The 17,866-nt window shown below is 44.1% G+C and overlaps 1 protein-coding gene across 1 annotated transcript in view; it reads right to left on the bottom strand.

The window, feature by feature from the left end:
- The window catches only part of Adcy1 (adenylate cyclase 1), a 147,150-nt gene that overhangs the window by 39,814 nt on the left and 89,470 nt on the right, over positions 1-17,866 (bottom strand). The window contains exons 9-14 of the mRNA XM_076864453.2: positions 12,404-12,598; positions 12,196-12,293; positions 10,777-10,861; positions 1,816-1,905; positions 1,132-1,385; positions 664-790 (exon numbers count right to left, since the gene is read on the bottom strand). Coding sequence (XP_076720568.2) covers positions 664-790; positions 1,132-1,385; positions 1,816-1,905; positions 10,777-10,861; positions 12,196-12,293; positions 12,404-12,598 — 849 coding nt within the window. The remainder of the gene's footprint in view (positions 1-663; positions 791-1,131; positions 1,386-1,815; positions 1,906-10,776; positions 10,862-12,195; positions 12,294-12,403; positions 12,599-17,866) is intronic.

Here is a 17,866-nt window from a genome sequence, read left to right as displayed (position 1 = left end):
TGCTGCCCTGGTCCCACCACAGACATAGGTAAGCCCTTCTGTCTCTGAACTTAGCTACACAGCATGGGCTCAGGTAAAGATCCGACAGTTGGCATCTGTCTCACATCTGAACAGATTTCAAGAAATTGTGACTCCCCACTTGGTAACCAGAAGGTCAAGGTCCAAAGCCAGCTCATACCACTACTTCTTGGAATCCCTCCATAAGGGGTCCTCACGCCTCTCCTGTCAGAATTTCCCAGGATCCTTGTCAAAAATATAGATTCTCAGTTCCCACCCACAGAGCCACTCAATATGGAGTGGGTGGAGTGAGATTCGTCATTCCCTTATTTCCCAATAACTCTGATGGGACTTGCAATCATCATCCAGACCCCACAGAGTCCAAGGCCCCTCTACCTGGGATGGGGAGCTCACTGCCTCATAAAACAGCCATTCCGACATTATTATCTCGAACACTCTTCCTGCAGCCTTCCATATAGTCATTCCATGGGGATTGTCCCTAATTCTCAAGCCCCTGGCACAGGTCTCTTCTAGAACCTGGTCCTTCCATACTGCTGAGTGGGGACCTCTGCAGGTCACATAGCCAGTGAATGTGTCAGCCAGCTGCGCCAGTTGCTGAAGGATCCCCATCCCACACCCCCAGGAAGGAGAGAGGGCTTATCTTGCCTGTGCTGCCCAGAGGTAGTCCAGCCGCAGCCTCACGTCCACCTGCCTGGCGTGCAGGGCCAGCGTGCACGAGAACAGCAGGATGGCCACGATCGGCTCGTAGCTGCGCCCAGAGACACCACCGCCCCTGGGGGAAGGTGAGGAAGAAACCCCAGTCAATGTAGAGCTTCCAGGCAAGACGTGGCCAGCAAACCCTGGAGCAGGGCAGAGAGTGGTCCTCGGGTGGTGATGCCCACAAACAGCTTGCTGGGGCTGACCCAGGCCAAGACCTCCTTCTCAACAGGAAGTCTGATGCCTTGCTAGAACCTGGGCTGAAGAGGAGAAATGGAAAAGCCATGGAACTAAAAATTTTGCATAGACTTGGTCCTCATTAATTTGCTAATTGGAAGAGGCTATATGTAGCTGTACACACAGATTTCAGTAACAGCATCCCACCCGGGGCCTTTTCCTTGAGGCAACTACACTCACTCAGCCTTGGTGTATCCGCTGAGCTCCAGAACGAGGATGTAGGATGTGGTGAGCCCAGACAGCAGGATCATCTTTGGCAAGGAGGACACCCGCAGGAATATGGCTAGCGGGAGGGTACCCACCAGGCAGCAGAGCAGGGCATGATGTGCAGACTCACAGGGCAAGGCAGGCAGCACAGTGCGCCGGCCCCCAGCCGCAAGGACCACCAGGGAGCTGTTGGACTGGGAGCTCCAGGCCCAGGGTAGGCAGCCCACCTGGGAAGTGAGGGACAGAGGGATTTAGGAAAGGCCAGGAAGCAGCCAGCATTCTCTCAGAACATTCAGGTATCCCAGTCTCCCAGCTCTCCATGCCTTTTACCATAACCATCCCCTCATGTCACCAGCCAGGCCTCAACCATCCTGCTGCCCACAGCCTGCAAAGGCTGCAGGGGAAGGGGCTAAGCAGGACCTAGAGGCACCATCCCTCCCTGCACCCCAAGCCTGGCATCTCTATCCTGTGACTCCTGCCCCAGCTCCCTCTTGTTACTACTATCCTGGCTTCATCTTGTTAGTCCTGCCCCAGTTCCATCCTGTTTCTTCTGCCCCCTCCATCTGTTACTCCTGTCCTGTTCCCTCCTGTTAGTCCTCCCTGCTCCCTCCAGTTCTCTTGCCCCAGTGCTTTTCAAAAGTTATAATGGATGCTTACCACACATCCTTGGGCTACAGAATAGATTAAGACCACTATGAATATGCACAAGACGGTACGAATCTGAATCGTCAGGCACCCTGGAAAACACTGAACAAAAAAACATCATTTAAAAAATATCATCTGATTAAAAAATAGATTCATGTGCATAATAAATGATCCACATGAAACAGAATGCAAAGAATGGTCTGCATGTCCCTACGCCCTCACCTGTTCATCCCCCACACAGATTTCTTGGCTGTTTTCATATACTTCTTTCCCAGATGAAGAACCCACCAAAGTTTTTAAAACCTATAATTCTTTAAATTAAAAAAGGTAATATCACCTTCCTTCTGCCAGGCAATGTGACTTTGATTGGCATTAAAATGGAGTAGAATAATTGACATTTTCATTATATGCATTCTCCTATTTTAGTAATGTCAAGAATTTCCACTCATTTGTCTTCTTTTATGGCTTTTAAGTGACTTTACCACACTCTTTGTGTAGGTTTTATATAATTCTTAAAAGTTCATAGGACTTTTATTTTAAATACAAATACAATTGGAATATTCAATAAATGTTTTCAAGCATAAAAGTAAAAAGTCCTTTTACACTCACATTCCTGAAAATAAAAAATACACACCAAAATAAATACCCATAGCATTTTATGGGAAACAACACCAGCACCAACAGCAGGCACCTGGAAGGACATCCTTGGAGATCTGCAAATTATTCCTGCAATCCGGGAATATTTTTTCCCACTGGGCAGCTAAGGAAAGGCTGATACAAACACCTCCAAGCCCAGGATCATGAATTCTGGGGATGAGGAAAGAGCAATTTCCCAATGCATATAGCTGGCAGGATATGAATTCAGGCCCCAATTTTTGGTTCCTGATCTTTAACATGGCCCTCCTTAGGCTACTTCCCTAGCTCTGGCCATGGCAGAACTCCACATGGTTAGGAACATGGCCAGAGCCATTGGCAGCCCCCAACTTCCAGGCCATTAACCACACCCTGTCCCTGGAACAGGATTTTGGAACAAGGCTACTATCCTCTGCAGATAACAGCTCTCCTTTTAAGGACAGTTCTTGACCCAAAGAAAGGTTCTTTTAAGTTCTTGACTTAAAAGAAATGGAATGTCTGACAATGGGCCACCAAGTTACCATGTGATCTGAACTGCTCATCAAAAGCATGTGTTATCTGACCCACCAAGCCACAAAGTTGGGCCTGTGCAGCAGCACTCCATCACCAAATGGAAGTAATCTTTACATAATGGGGCCTGATCAGGCCCTGAAGGCACAATTAAGCTAGGCAAAAGAATTGGCCCAAATGCCCAAGGTCCCCTCTCCTGTTGCAATGCCTCCTCTCTCCCAATTGTGGCCCCATGGGGGAGTCCCTATTATCAGCTGACAGAAACAGCAAAGATTCAGGCCTGGTTTACAGAAGGTTCTGCATGATACGCAGGCACCACCTGAAAGTGGACATCTACAGCACTACAGGTCCTCTCAGGATATCCCTGAAAGCAATGATGAAGGGAAATCCTCCCACTGGTAGAACTCAGGGCAGTACACCTAGGTCAGATATGCAATTATACACTGATTCATGGACTGGGACCAACAGTGTGGCTAGATAGACAGGGACTTGAAAGGAATGGGATTGAATGCTAATGAGAAGGAAATCTGGGACACAGGTATATGGAATGACCTCTCTACGTGTGAAAGAGAAATTCTCACCAAAAGGTGACTTCAGGGGGATTTTAATAATCAGGGGGATTGAATGACCTTTTCTTTAGATACCAGTCAACCTCTTTCCCCAGTGTTATGGTTTAGATAGGAATCTCCCAAAAGCTCTTGTGTGGAATAATGCAAGAATGTTCAGAAGTGAAATGATTAGATTATGACAGCTATGACCTAATCAGTGGATTAATACAATGATATGCCTTATCTTAGGCAGATAGGGCATGGCTGGAGGAAGTAAATCACTGGGGGTATGACTTTAGGGCTTATATTTTGTCCCAGGCCAGCAGTGCGCTCTCTCTCTACATCCTGGCGGTCATGAACTGAGCAGCCAGCTCTTCTCAGCCATGCCTTTCTGCAATTTGTTCTGCCTTGCCTCTGACCCAAAGCTAAAGAGACAGCCAACCATGGACTAAACTGCTGAAATCATGATCCAAAATAAACTTCTTCCTCTAAGTCATTCTTGTCAGGTATTTTGGTCACAGAAACACAAAAGCTAAGTGAAACAGTAATTGGTACTGAGAGTGGGGTCAATGTTGTGAGTAATCTGACCATGTCATTCAGAAGCTTTTGGTGCCATTTGAAGTTTGTGGGAGGAATTTTGAAAAGTTTAAAGATATAAGCTAGAAAAGCTTTAGAATATTGTAAGCAGGGCTTAATGAGTGATTTCTGGTAGAAGCTCAAAAGACAAGAACACTGATAGAACTGTGGACAATAAAGACTGAGCTTATGAGGTTTCAGAGGAAAAGGAGGACTCTACTGGAAATTGGACTAGAAACCACTCATGTTACATTCTGGCAAAGAAGTTGTCTACATTTTGCCTAAGACCTGAGATTTTCTGTGAGGTTGAATTAAAAGGTGATGTTCTAATTAATCAGGCAGAGGAAATATCAAGGTACCATAACACTCTGGGTGGCACAGATATTTCTGGCAATTTTTAGTCAAGTTTACTGTGATATTAAGGAACAGAAAGCAGAGAAGAAAAATTTAAAAACTTGCAGTTTGGCCAGAAAAGTATAAGTAAAACTGTGGCTAAAGAAGTTCTGGTTAAAGAGATTATAGCCACTAAAGAAATGCTAAATACTTCACCCAGAGACAATAGAAAAGATGACTTCAGGGCATTTCAGGAACTCGCAAGACCACCCTCATCTCAGGTTCAAGGATGGAAAAGTAAAAATTCCTTTGAGAAAAATGGGGCACCCTGCTTATATAGGGGGGCCTAGGAAATTGTTTCACCCTGCTCAGCTGCTCAGGTACTCAGAGGCTGCTGCAGCCAGGATTCTAGGAAGCCTGGGTACTGCTCAAGATGGTGGCCAATCTTGGCATCATCCATGTGGTGCTGGTTCTGCAGGAATGCAGGATACTGGAGTTAAGAGGTCATGGAGGTTTCTACCAAGATTTCAAAAGAAGGTATGGGAGGCCAGACAAAGCGTAGTAGGTTCCAAATTCCTGCAGACAGCTCCTGGGAGGGTGATATAGAAGGAAGCTGAAGCTGTAGTAGAGATGTCAGTATGATAGAACTACTACCAAGGAAAGCTGCAGGAATAAGCTAACAGAGGTCATGTGGGCTGCAACCATCAAGGACATAGGAGTAGAGTTACACAAACACTTTGGAAAGAACATCACAATACCATGTGCCCCAAATGCTGGACATGAAACTAGAGAACTCATTTGCCCGTTAGATTTCAGCATTGCTTTAATCCCATCTCTTCTTTCTATGTCTTTATTTATCCCTTTTGAAATGGAAATGTTTACTAGCCATTAGATATGGATATATGTAACCTGATTTTGATTTTTATAGGGACTCACAGCTAAGAGTTTGCCTTGAGACTTGAATGATAATTTGGACTTGGGCTTTTGGGTAATGCTAGAACTGTTAAGACTATGGGAACTCTTGGAAATTAACTAAATATATTTTGCATTGTGAGATGGACATGAGCTTTAGGGGACCAGGGGCAGAATGTTATTATTTAGATATAAGGTAACCACCAGGGCTCATGTGAGACAATGCAAAAATGTCCAAAGATGATATGGTTAGATTATAAGAGCTGTAGCCTAATCAATGGATTTATACACTTAATGAATTAACTTGAAAGGACTACTATACTGCGTGGTGAGTATAGACAGGTAAGGTGTAGCCAGAGGAAGTAGGTCACTGGGGAAAGCCTTTGGGGTTTATACTTTGTCCCTGGCAAGTGGATCTCACTGTCTGCATCCTGGCTGTCATGAACTGAACAGCTCTCTTCCAACAATGATGGACTTGGGCTTTTGAGTAATGCTATGATGTTCTTTATCTTTCTGCAATGATGTTCTTTATCACCTTGGGCCAGTGTTGGGGATGCAAATCAAGTCAAGATGTCATCTGGCAGTTTGCCAGGAGGAGTGGTTTGTGAAGCAATGCCAGCGAGCCATTAAGATGGTGAGGATTCCTTATTGGATGATTGCTGTATCTAGATGATGTTATTGAGTCAAGCTGTGTGTAAACAGGTATATATACCTCTGCTGTCCCGCAATAAAGCGATTCCGCTACCTTAGGAGCCAGCTACTTTGAGTTCTTGCTCAGTTCCGGCTGAGTTCACTTGCAATAAAGTAGTCCCTGCTTCAACCTTCAAGTTGCTTGTCACCTCTCGGTTATTTTGCTCAGCCGGACTGTAGCAGGCCAGAACTATGAAGTCTGCTGACCATGGACTGAACCAAAATAAACTTCCTCCTCTAAGTTGTTCTTGTTGGGTCTTTTGGTCACAGTGATGAAAAGCTGACTAAAATAGCGTATCAAACAGTCAGTGCTTCACTGCAAGCTAGTTAGCGCAGGGCCATGAAAATGACCATGCAAGCAGAAACCATATAAATATAACCTTAATAATCAATGGGAAGAATTATGATTCCCCAAAACCCTTTAAAAATTTGCCAAAAACAGTTTTTTAAAAAATCCTCTAGGTTATAAATATATGGAGAAAATTTTTAAGTTAGTAAAATGAATTTTATTTAGTATATTTGGGATTGGCATAATTCCTAAAAGTCCCCAAGGTTTCTCAGCTAAATCTGGGCCAGAGACTATGATGAATGAGAATGTCCATGATCATGTGATATTTTGGTAAAAGGGACTCTAAAGCTGTAATTAAGCTTAATAATAAGATAATTCTGCATCAGATAGGAGTACTTGCTGTACCTAATCTAATCACATGAGGCCTTTCTTTGCTGTGCACATTCCTTTTAGTTTGATGCAACTTCATTTGTCTATTTTCCCTTTTTTTCATGTGTTTTTAAAACTCTGTGAAAAAAAAAGCATTGTCCACATGAAAGCCATGGAGCTTTTCCTCTATGACAATGAATAAAGTGAAGAAATAACTCATACTTTGGGAGATAATGTCTGCAAACATTACATCTGATAAGGGAATAATATCCAAAATATATAAGTATTGAGACAACTCAATAGCAGAAAAAACCCCAAATAACCCAATTTAAAATGGGCAAAAGGGCCTTAATACACATTTCTCAAATGAAGACAAAGATCACTTATCATGAGAGAAATGCAAATTTAAACCACAATAAGATATCACCTCTTTCCAAGTAGAATGGTTATTATTTTTTTTTAAAAAAAAGGCTTTTGTTACAAGTGTTAGCAAAAATGTAGAGAAAAGGGAATCCTTGTATAATGTTGGTGGGAATGTAAATTAGTACATTCCTAACAGTATGGAGGTGCCTCAAAAAATTAAAAATAGAACTACCATACAATCCAGTAACCACACTACTGGGTATAGAGCCAAAGGAAATGAAATTAGCATGTCAGATAGTTATACTCCCGTGTTCACTGCAGCACTATTCACAAGGGCCAAGATATGGTGGAATCAACCTAGGTATCCATCCAAGGATGAATGGATACACATACACAATGGAGTACTATTTAGCCTTATAAAAAAAGGAAATCTTATCATTTGCACCAACATGGATGAACCCAGAGGACAAAATGCTTGTTTCATTAATAAGCCAGGTATAGAAGCACAAACACCACAAGATCTCACATATATGTGGACTCCAAAAGTCAAATTTCTAGAAGAGGAAAGTAGAATGGAGATTGCCAGCTGGTGGTATTGGGGGGTGGGAATGAAGATGTTGGTCAATGGGTACAAAGTTTTAAGTGGACAGAAAGAATAAGATTTTGAGATGTATTGCTCAGTGTGGTAACTATAGTAAAAAAAAAAAATAACATGTATATCAAAATTGCTAAGATAATATATCTTAGATGTTCTCACCACAAAGAAATGCTAAATATGTGAGGTAATTCAATTGCTTAATATACATCTACATACACATATGTGTACACTGTAGAATGATATATATATACATACATATGTATATGTATATCATAGCCTCATATTGTATGCCATAAATGTATGTAGTTGTTACTCATCAAAAAAATTTAATGAAAAAAAAGAGATAATTTTCTCTGGTTGATAACAGAAGGGTAAGTCAGAAAAGTTGAATCTCTAGAAGTACAGTGCTGTAATAGGTATCAAAACATAGGAACAGCTTTGGACCTGGGCAGCAGGAGGAGGTGGGAAGAATTCCAAGGAGCAGGCTAGAGAAACCTTGTTTCAGTCTTTATCCCAGAGAGTGATATTGGATCCGCTATGGTCAAATCCCTACAAGGAGCATTTCTATACAGAAGGATACTTGTATGCCCACAAGGTTCTGCTCCTCTGAGAAAATTTGATTTACGTGAGGTTGGCAACTGATTCAGTGCAGGAGGCTTTGAGATCTTTAGAGAGATATAGAGAGGCATCAGCTCCTATTCCAGATGCATGGTAGATGTACATAAAGCGGGTCGGCTGCCATTGTTTTGAAACCCTTAAAGGAGACTAGCTTTGGGCTGAGACTGGCTCTAGGGGACAGAAAGAAAGAAATTTGTCTCTGATGGCAGAATGGAGTAATTTGACTAAAACCAACCCTGGGCTCTCCCTTGGTCTTTCTGGATGCATGAGCCAATACATAACTTTTTATCATTTCAAGCACTTTGGATTGACTATTTGGTCACTTGCAAAATGTCAACTGTTGCTCCAGGAACTTTATAGAGGTGGCATCTTTGGGAGGCTGGCTACTCTGGCTCACACCCTCAGTGAGGAAACTGGAGTACTTCAGATCCTCTCCATCTGATGCTCAATATTTGTTCCTATGAATATATTTTATCATGTAAACAGAAGCTAAACTATCTCTCTAGGACTGAAAAATGATAATTACAAGAACCAATGCAAAGGGTGAAGGTCCCATGGACACCTGGCTCTGAACACTGTTGACATCAGGGAAGAGAACATTTCTACACTATTGATGCCACAAGGGTCCCAGGAATATGTTCTGGGAACTAGACCTAACCCCACCTGAGTGGCTGACCCCACCCACTCATGCCTCCCCTTTGGGTGAAGCTAGCTTTTTCCTGGATGGATTTGACTTGCTGTGTGCCAACCTCCCCATGCCTCCATCCTGTCATTTGTCATCCCCACAGTGTATTTTATACAGGCATCTGCCATGGCCCCAATCATCCCCCACAAAGGATGCTCTGAGCCCAGTGCAGAGCCTGGTGAAGATGGTTAGTATACATTGCTGGTTCCGTCAAGCCCTGACCCAGTGGATACTTGCTGTAAGCTTGGCCCTGCCTCCTGCCTGAGCTGAGAACAGACTCTGCTTTCTGCACATCAGTGCATGGGCCACTGACGCCAGCTCCTAGGAAAGTCAGGTCCTGCAGCTTTGTGAGCCTGGTGCTTCACAAACACATGGTTAGAAAAACACTCCATTCCCATGGGGGGTGGGGGTGGGGAGTGCACCTTAGAAAAAAAGAGAACCATTGAAGCCTGGGCAGAGTCCACCAAGAGAACAAAACATCTCAGTAAGAAGCATCACATGGGATGACGTAGACTAGTTTATTTTTAATGTTATCACTCTGAAATTAATCTGGCCAAAGTTCCCAGCCACAGGGCGGCTGCCTTATCGACCAAGAGGGTTAATTCCAGGCACAGTCACAGCCCAATCTCACTGAATACATGTTTTATGGAGCCATAGAGTGTTTAGGTTTGAATATTAGTTTTATGGACAGGAGACCAGGTATAGATTTTGCTTCTAAGTCATTTGATCAGATTGCTTAGCTGCCCAAACCCCATGTCCCTCATCTACAGCAAGAGGCTAATGTGTCTCAATCCCACATGGGAGGTTCAAGAAAGGGGTATGAATCTGCTCAGGAGAATCCATATTCCTGGAGTGAGATGCCAGGTGGGCTTGTGGGGCTGGTGAATTCCTCAGCTACGCTTGGTGGCTGTTGTTCTTTCCCCAGCAGTATTCATTCTGTTTTCTGCATATCTTAGGCTATTTGCACACCATCAGGTGGCCATGCCAGTTCCCACCATTTGTGGACAAAGTGACAGGCTTTGAAAATTATCATCCATCATGGTTTCACTTGAAATTATATGACAAAAGCAAACTTATTTGAAGGGGGGAAAATTTCAAACAAAATATCACTCAACCTATAGAAGTCAAAGAGCTGCAAATGCAGTTTTAATAAATAGTGTCAGCTAGTTAAGAAAAAAATCAGAATGGTACCTACCTATGAATAATGACAAAGCTACACAAATAAAACTAGACCTAATCGTTTTAAGAATTGCTGTTTTCAACAATTATACAAAAATAACACTGGGTCTACTAGAAGGAACAAGTAGGGGTATTCTGGGGGAAATGGGGCAGTTGGGAATGAAGACTGAGGATGTGATGAAGGAATGAAGGGCCATGAGGAACAAAAGAGTCCTCTCTGATGAACAGCAAAAGGCACAAGGCTGTGGTGCTCAGGACTCTGCACCCAAAGTCCAAAGAGCTGAGAAGACGAGCATGGGGACCTGGAGGGCTAATGGCCCACCTGGAAAATGCTCTCCCAGGTTTGAGACATGAAAAACCCAAGAAGGCACCCTTCCCTTCTCCCCTAAGCTCTCCATCTCGAACATCAGGATCAATATTTTGTGTTCATTTACTTCACTGGCATCCATCATCCACCCATTGTGCCCAGTAGGCAGGTTGCACACAGCACACGGAGCCGGGTATAGGACCAGAACATCCAGCACAAAGGCAGACATTTCCACCTGCCATGGAAAGCAAGGGACAGGACTGACTCCAACATCCCACTTGTCCTGTCCAGCAGGCAGGCAGAGATGGTCCATAGGCCTGGACCAGGTGAAGTTCCGGGAGAAGTCACACATCACACACATACCTGGACCCGGGTGATGTGCAGGTAGAGGACACAGGCCACCAGGAAGCAGATACAGAACACCAGCAGGAGCAGGACAGCCACACTCCTAGAGACAGAGGACATGCAAGTCACTGCTGGTCAGAGGCCAGGTGACATAATCCAAGAGATATCTGGAAATCAGTCCTTGGTCGTACCCTCCCTCTAAATCTCCTGAGCTCTCAAGATGAAGCAGTGTCATACACCAGGTTGCCTGCCCTCAGATCCCTTGGGATTTGCCACATCTGCTATCTTCAAGGGAGGCAAAGGGGTAAAGGGGTAAAGGTAAAGGGGTCTTTTCTGAGTTATCCTCGACTTGCACCACCCCACCTCCAAATTCTAACCTAGGCTGAGGGACATAAACCTTTATGAAAGCCCTTTACTCCTGACAGAAGCATAGGAACTGCTCACACAGTTTGGTGAGCTGCCCTTCTGTTGGGCTTTGTATGGGAAGGACGTTTCTAGAAAAAGCTAGATTCCCAAACAGGGGCCTTGGGTAGATCACTGTGTTCAGAATCTGTGTGCCTCCCACAGATGAGGCCCCCTGTCCTCACCAGGTATGAGGACCTTCTGTGTGTTTTTTGGAAACTCAAAGAAGATATTATTCATTCCCCCTAGGGAGGTTTTATAAAGAAACAGGTATGTCTGGAAGAAAAGTAACAAGCAGAGACTTTCGGGTATCTTCCTCAACCAAGAAAACCTGCCAAACTCACACTGACTCATATGATAATTAGTATATTTTTCTTCCTTTTCAGAACCCTCCTTTTCTCATTTGAATGTTTCTAAAAATGACATGAACCTAGAAATCAGTGAGGCCATTTAGTACACTCTGCTTCCCCCTTGAAAATAGTTATTAGGGCAAAGGTACATGCCACAAGGATGCAGAACCTGTAAGTATGTGGTATATGGTGTCTTAGAATTCAATCAGTTCAAAATTAAAAATCAATAGTGACCAGTCCCAAGCTGTATGCCATAAAGCTTGCTAACTAGTGACTTAAATAAATGGTGGTGGCCAATGTCTTCCCCTAATGCTGGGCATGATGGAAGAGTATCTAGAAGGTGAATCCTGAATATAAAAAGAACACACAGCCACCAACCTCAGGGACCTCAAATCTGTGTGCATCCCAATTTTTTTTTTTTTTTTGGACCAGGGGGTACCTAACCACTGAGCCATATCCCTGCCCCGCCCCCCCGCCTTTTTTTTTTTTTTTTTTTTTGAGACAAGGTCTTGCTAAGTTGCTTAGGGCCTCACTAAGTTGCTGAGTCTGGCTTTGAACCTGCGATCTTCCTGCCTCAGCCTCCGAAGACGCTGAGATAACAAGTGTAATGCCACCATGCCTGGCCAGGGACCTCAAATTCATGGTCACCTTCCCACACACTGATCAGAACAGGAACAGCACTTACTGTGGGATCATAAGAAGGTAGACAAGGCCAAATAAGGCAGCCAGGATGAGGGCAAGGACGACAGCGCTGGTGAAATACTCGTCCTGAAGCTGGTGGTACTGCAAAGTGGGGAGGGAGAGATATTGATCAACTGGAGCTTCGAGCTTATGGGCCCCACACAGAGCCTTGACCCACCACATCAAGGAAAATTAAAACCAGAGTGACTTACCTTTTGCTCCCGTTCAACATGTTTGTACTTCAAGGTAAAGAAATTCAGGTCCGCCATCTCCAACTCCGTCTGGCGGGCTTCCAGGAGGCGGCTTAAATACCTATTGACACGCGTGCCTGGTGTGGTGTAGACCACATTTGTAGAGAAAGACGAGCGGTTTCGAAGTTTTTCTGATGCTGTTCTCAATGCTCTCCGCTGCAGTCATCATGGAAACAAAGAAATGTCATCAAATTCTCCCCTTTTTGAAGAAAAGGGGTTATATTCGCCTCCCCCCCGCCAGCCTGCATCCTGTCTGCTGCAGGGTGAGCTCCATTTGAGGATAGGAGATGCTATCATGGCTTTGCCCCTGGTGACCTGAGATGACAGGGGAAGTCTCTCGCACTCAGTGTTGGGGTTCCCACATCTGTGCTGGGGTTACAGGGCAGCTGTGCCACAGCACTGTGTGAGGGTTGTGGGACTCAACATGTGTGCAGTGGTGAAACAGTGTCCAGTGAAGAGCAGACACCTGCACATTATACCTGAAAGACGAGACCTTACCAGGTCTCTTGCTACAGCCAGGGCTGATGGGAATAGAGCATGAACCCTACTACACAGCTCCCACATGTCACGGATGGGGTACAAGAATGCACCTGTTTGCCAAAAGGAAAATGGAGTCTAATCTGAAACCACCTACTGTGATCTCATTTTTGGACTTCATAAGCAGGGCCTCTGGTGCTTAACACATTTTAGGAGAATACAAGAATATTAAAAAGATGCTGTCCATGCAGTTCCAGAAAAGAAGAAATAAATACATTATTCCATTTTATTCTAACCAAATGGTCAGAATGCCAACAGTAAAAAGAAAAAGATGAGGTGCTCTAGGAACTTTGCGATTCAAAGAAAAACTGTATGGTAGAGCAGGAGGTCCCCCTAGGGTATCTTTTTGTCTTATTTATCTCAGATCAGAAACTGGAGAAGCTCATGGCCTGGAAATGCCAACAGGTACAGGCAAAATGTATACAGCAAAAGCCCCAAGAAAAGCCTGTTTTCTCTGGCCAAAGGACCAAGAATGAGAAACCTAGAGAAAAAGAAAACTTAGACAATAATGATGCTACTCTTTCCAAGACCACTGAAAAATCTGTTTCTTACCCCCATTCATCCAGCAAAGGCAACATTGGCATCTTGAATTCTATATCCTCATAGGGCTGTGAGGGAGTATAGCTGCACCCCAACTAAGACAGTGCCAAAGAAAGCCCAACAGAGCCAAAGTGCTCATATCTAGGAGATGGCAATGACTCTGTACTTATGCTGTGACTGGCAGCCCCAAGGAGAATCAACTTCCATACCTGCACAATAGCGATGTCACGGAAGACGGGTGTGCAACCTGGACTTCCACGTCCACCTGGCAGTAACAAGACAGCACCCCTACCACACCTCATAAGATCAAAGACACACTGGACATCCAGGCACATCACACACCATAGGAACAGTCAGAGGACAAAACCTCTAAGTGGATCATCTTAAAACATATGCAAACGTATTTCCTAAATCCAGCATCCACTTCTCATTTAAAAACTGCTAATACTAACTACTTCCCTGAAATAATTAGGCATATTCTATTACATTTAGCTAAAAATGTCACCATTAGTGGCAAAACCCTATTTGTTTTAACTATTAAAACCAAAATAAAAAGACTGCCCACCCTCATTAAGGTCACTTAATAATGGAAGGAAGAAGAAGCATAATTCTCATTATTTGTAATACATATTTCTGTAGATCAAGAAAATTAAGTAAAAAGTTACTGCAATCAGTTTCAATGTGTGGACCAAACAAGCTAAAATTTTATCTTCACTATATTAGATAGATATGGTACACATTATGCTTACAAAAATAATCCCTAGACATATTTAAACATAAAGCCCAGAAGACAGGGCAGGCAAGAGGCTAAGTAGATCAGAAATAGAAGAAAAGACACAGCAGAGAGCACATTGGTGATATTTTAAACTGTGCTAAGGGCAGAGCTGAAGAGGTCGGGGAAGCCAGAGCTCCTACGTACCATGAGCAGGGTTAGGAGGGCAAATGCTTGGGAGAGCACAATTTGGCAATAGCTCTCCAAAATTAAAATAGACACTCCATTAACCCAGCAATTTCACCACAAAGCAATACCCCAGGCTATCATTGTACCTCTTGCTAAGATGTTTGTTAAAAAGGATGCTCCCAGCACCCGTGGACATGATGAAATGAAGTCCCTATCTACCAACAAGCGAGGGGTGAAATCAGGTCAGCACCCAGACTTGGGGGCCATTCAGCCACAGAGAAGGGACTTGGGTTGGGGTGAGCCTCCAAGATGCCTAAGGTCCAGCATGAGTGAAAAGACTGTGTGTAAGTACAGTAATCTCAGTTCCCACTTACATTTACCTGCTGGTACATACACATTGATTTCTAGAAAGAACACAAAATGGTCAAGTTTGAAAGATTTAACTTTTGTATCATGTGTACATATTGCTTCTATTTTTATTTTTTTATTTAGGTATGAGGGATTGGACCCAGGGGTGCTTTACCACTGAGCTACATCCCCAGTCCATTTCAGTTTTTATTTTGAGACAGAGACTCATTAAGTTGCCTAGGAGGGCCTTGAATTTATGATCCTCCTTTCTCAGCCTCCCAAATCACTGGGATTACAAGCATGCACCACCATGCCCAGCATATTTATAGTAGTAGTAGTTGTTGTTTAATCAAAAAACTTAGATATTGAAGTACAAAAGGACAAAGGACAAAGTACAAAGGACAAGGACAAAAGCAATGCTAAAAGAGAGAGAAGGGGGAGAAGGCAGACAGAAGCAGGTTCCTGGGTGTATAAAGTAGGTGAACAAATATTCTTCAAGTATTAGGAAACAAGAATCAAGAAGAGTCCCCAGACTAGCTCTGACTAGCATCAGCATGTCTCCAACCCGATGGGTCCAATGGGTGACAGGCATCACAAACCCTAATGAGTGACACACCCATGCATGCAGACCTTGACTCATAGGATTCATTTTACAGAATGATCCAAGAAAGAAATTTCAGGAACAAAGATGCTGTGCTTGCTATGCTTCATTTAAAACAAAATAGAAATATATATCAGTGAAGGTTGATTAAGTAAACGGTCTCTTCTTAGGCTAGGGCTCTATACAATGATTGAAAATCAAATTTTTGAGGAATATGTGATAATATAAGAAAATCTTTAAGATATATTGGCGAGTGAAGAAGAAACTTACCAAAGAAACTTACCCCAGAAGTGGACACACTGAAGAAACATACCAAACGGTTAGTATGTCACCCAAACAAGTTTTGTTAAAAAATTTATACACACACACTCTTAAGAAACAGGAAGAAACAAAATGTTAATGATAGTTTTTTGTGGGGGTTGATAGGATTATAGATAAACGTTTTTTGTTTTCTTCTTCATGAATTTTTTCATTTCTTCATATTTTCCACAATAAATAGTTTTATAATCTTAGGGAGTGTTCAAACAACAAAGAAAAGAGGTATAAATACACTGGAGGCTACAGTTTACTGTAGGAGCTTATCCCTGCAGTATGACAACAATAGCTGTTTGAGCAAGCCCTAAAGCCATGAGCAAGACCTAAAGCCATGTGGGTGCAGGTAAGAGATCAAACCCCCAGGAGGAGGTCCAGGCCACTCAGTGAGGGGTGGCTCAAACCTATCAGAGGCATCAGAATATGTAGGAATGGATCAAGATTCAGATGCATCTAAAATCTTCCTCTAGGTCCCTCTGTGTACTTCCTTATAAAATCCAGTTTCAGCAAAGAATCCTGCTAAGTCAGCTTAGCAAAATCCAACCCCCCTCGATATCTGATCCACCTTCCATAACTTCCATCACTTCCCTCATCCTCCACCTTGCTCCGGGTAATGTATGATCACCTTAGCTTATCATCAGCAGGAGTCTGTTGGCTGGTTTTGCCAGAATCCTACCCATGACGTTTCCTTCCTCTCAGTAATTTTCTATCCACTGACTCCACCCTACAACTTGGCTATAGATTCCCACTTTCCCTGTTGTATTTGAAGTTCACCCCAATTTCCTCCGCAACTTTGGGACCCCACTGCCTGGTCCAACTGCAAAGATCCTGAATAAAGTAGCCTTTACTGCATCCCAACAAGTGTCATGGAATGATTTCCTCATAATGGCACATCATTCCTGACCCTGGACTGGCTCATTGTGCAACACTGCCACCTATTGGTCAATCTTTGCTGTCTTGCCTCCGGGTCCCCTAAATGAGCAGCACCTGAGAACACTGGACCCACAGGGATGGAATAGTTTGAGGCTGCTCAAGTACACTTCTAAGTCACTCCCCGGAACTGGACACACTGACAAAAGCCAAGCCTAGATTCCAAGGTAAAAAGCACACTCCCACCCTACCCCAACCCCAGCCCCTTGTTGGCTCCACCTTACACTGAGGATGCCAGGTGAGCATGTCTGGAGGAGCAGGGGAGCAGAGGGTGGGAAGAGTTTGAGATGGACAAGTGAAGACAGGCCTGGAATACCACATAGAGGGAAAGAGCTGCAGGCCAGTGTCCACCTGGCACTCACAGCAAACTCATCACATGCCCAGGATCAGGCCTTACCTGGAGCCACCACAGATATCCCTGCAGAGGCCCCATGCCACTGCCCATCATCACTCTTTGATGACTTCCATGATAGAGACTCTCTCTGCCCCCATTGGGGACTTGTTTTCACTAATCATGGGCTACAGCTAGGGGCCCAGCCTGGGAACAGATGGCGATAAGGATATTGAAAAAGCAAAGATTTTTCCATGGAAGTTGGGATGACTCTTAGTTTCTCCCTAGGGAGGAATAGATACTGGGGTAAGGGAGTTGCCCTAGCTACAGAGGCTACCCATGGAGCAAAGGGGCCAGAATCAGGCACCATGGAGGGCAAGGGGTCAGAGATTAGAGCGATAAAACAAGAAGACGGTGTTCTGGCAGCATTTGGCAGTACTGACTCGATTGCTGACCAGGGCATGACAGGGGAGGATCATCTACAGGCAGAGAGTCATGTACAGATATGGAGTTATAAAGCAGCATGACAGGCAGTTGGATAGAAGGATGAGACACAAGAGGGAGGCACTGTGGACAAGGTGATGGGGTGCGGGGCAAGCCTCAAGGTCCAGAAGGCTTAGTCAGATGTCCAGGAGTCATCCAAAGCGAAAAGGGCCAGCACCATCACACAGGCCTCTTGGGGTTGGGGACTGAAGGGCCCAGCCAGGACAGGGCCCAGAGTTCAGAGAAGGTGGTATGGTACCATGATGAGAGAGAAGGGGGCACAATATGGAGGGTTTGAGCCTTCCAGGGGAGTATGTAGGCAGCAGCAGGGTCTGCAATTCAGAACCCTGAGCTCACAGGTGAGGTCTGAGTCTCTAAACATCTATCTAGAGGACTGAGGGGACAGAGGGACCAAAGATGAAATTGGACAACACTCAGTGC

The sequence above is a fragment of the Callospermophilus lateralis genome, chromosome 1 (genome assembly GCF_048772815.1).
Source record: "Callospermophilus lateralis isolate mCalLat2 chromosome 1, mCalLat2.hap1, whole genome shotgun sequence".
In the NCBI taxonomy this organism is placed as follows: domain Eukaryota; kingdom Metazoa; phylum Chordata; class Mammalia; order Rodentia; family Sciuridae; genus Callospermophilus; species Callospermophilus lateralis.
This window is presented reverse-complemented; position numbering and strand designations above follow the sequence as displayed.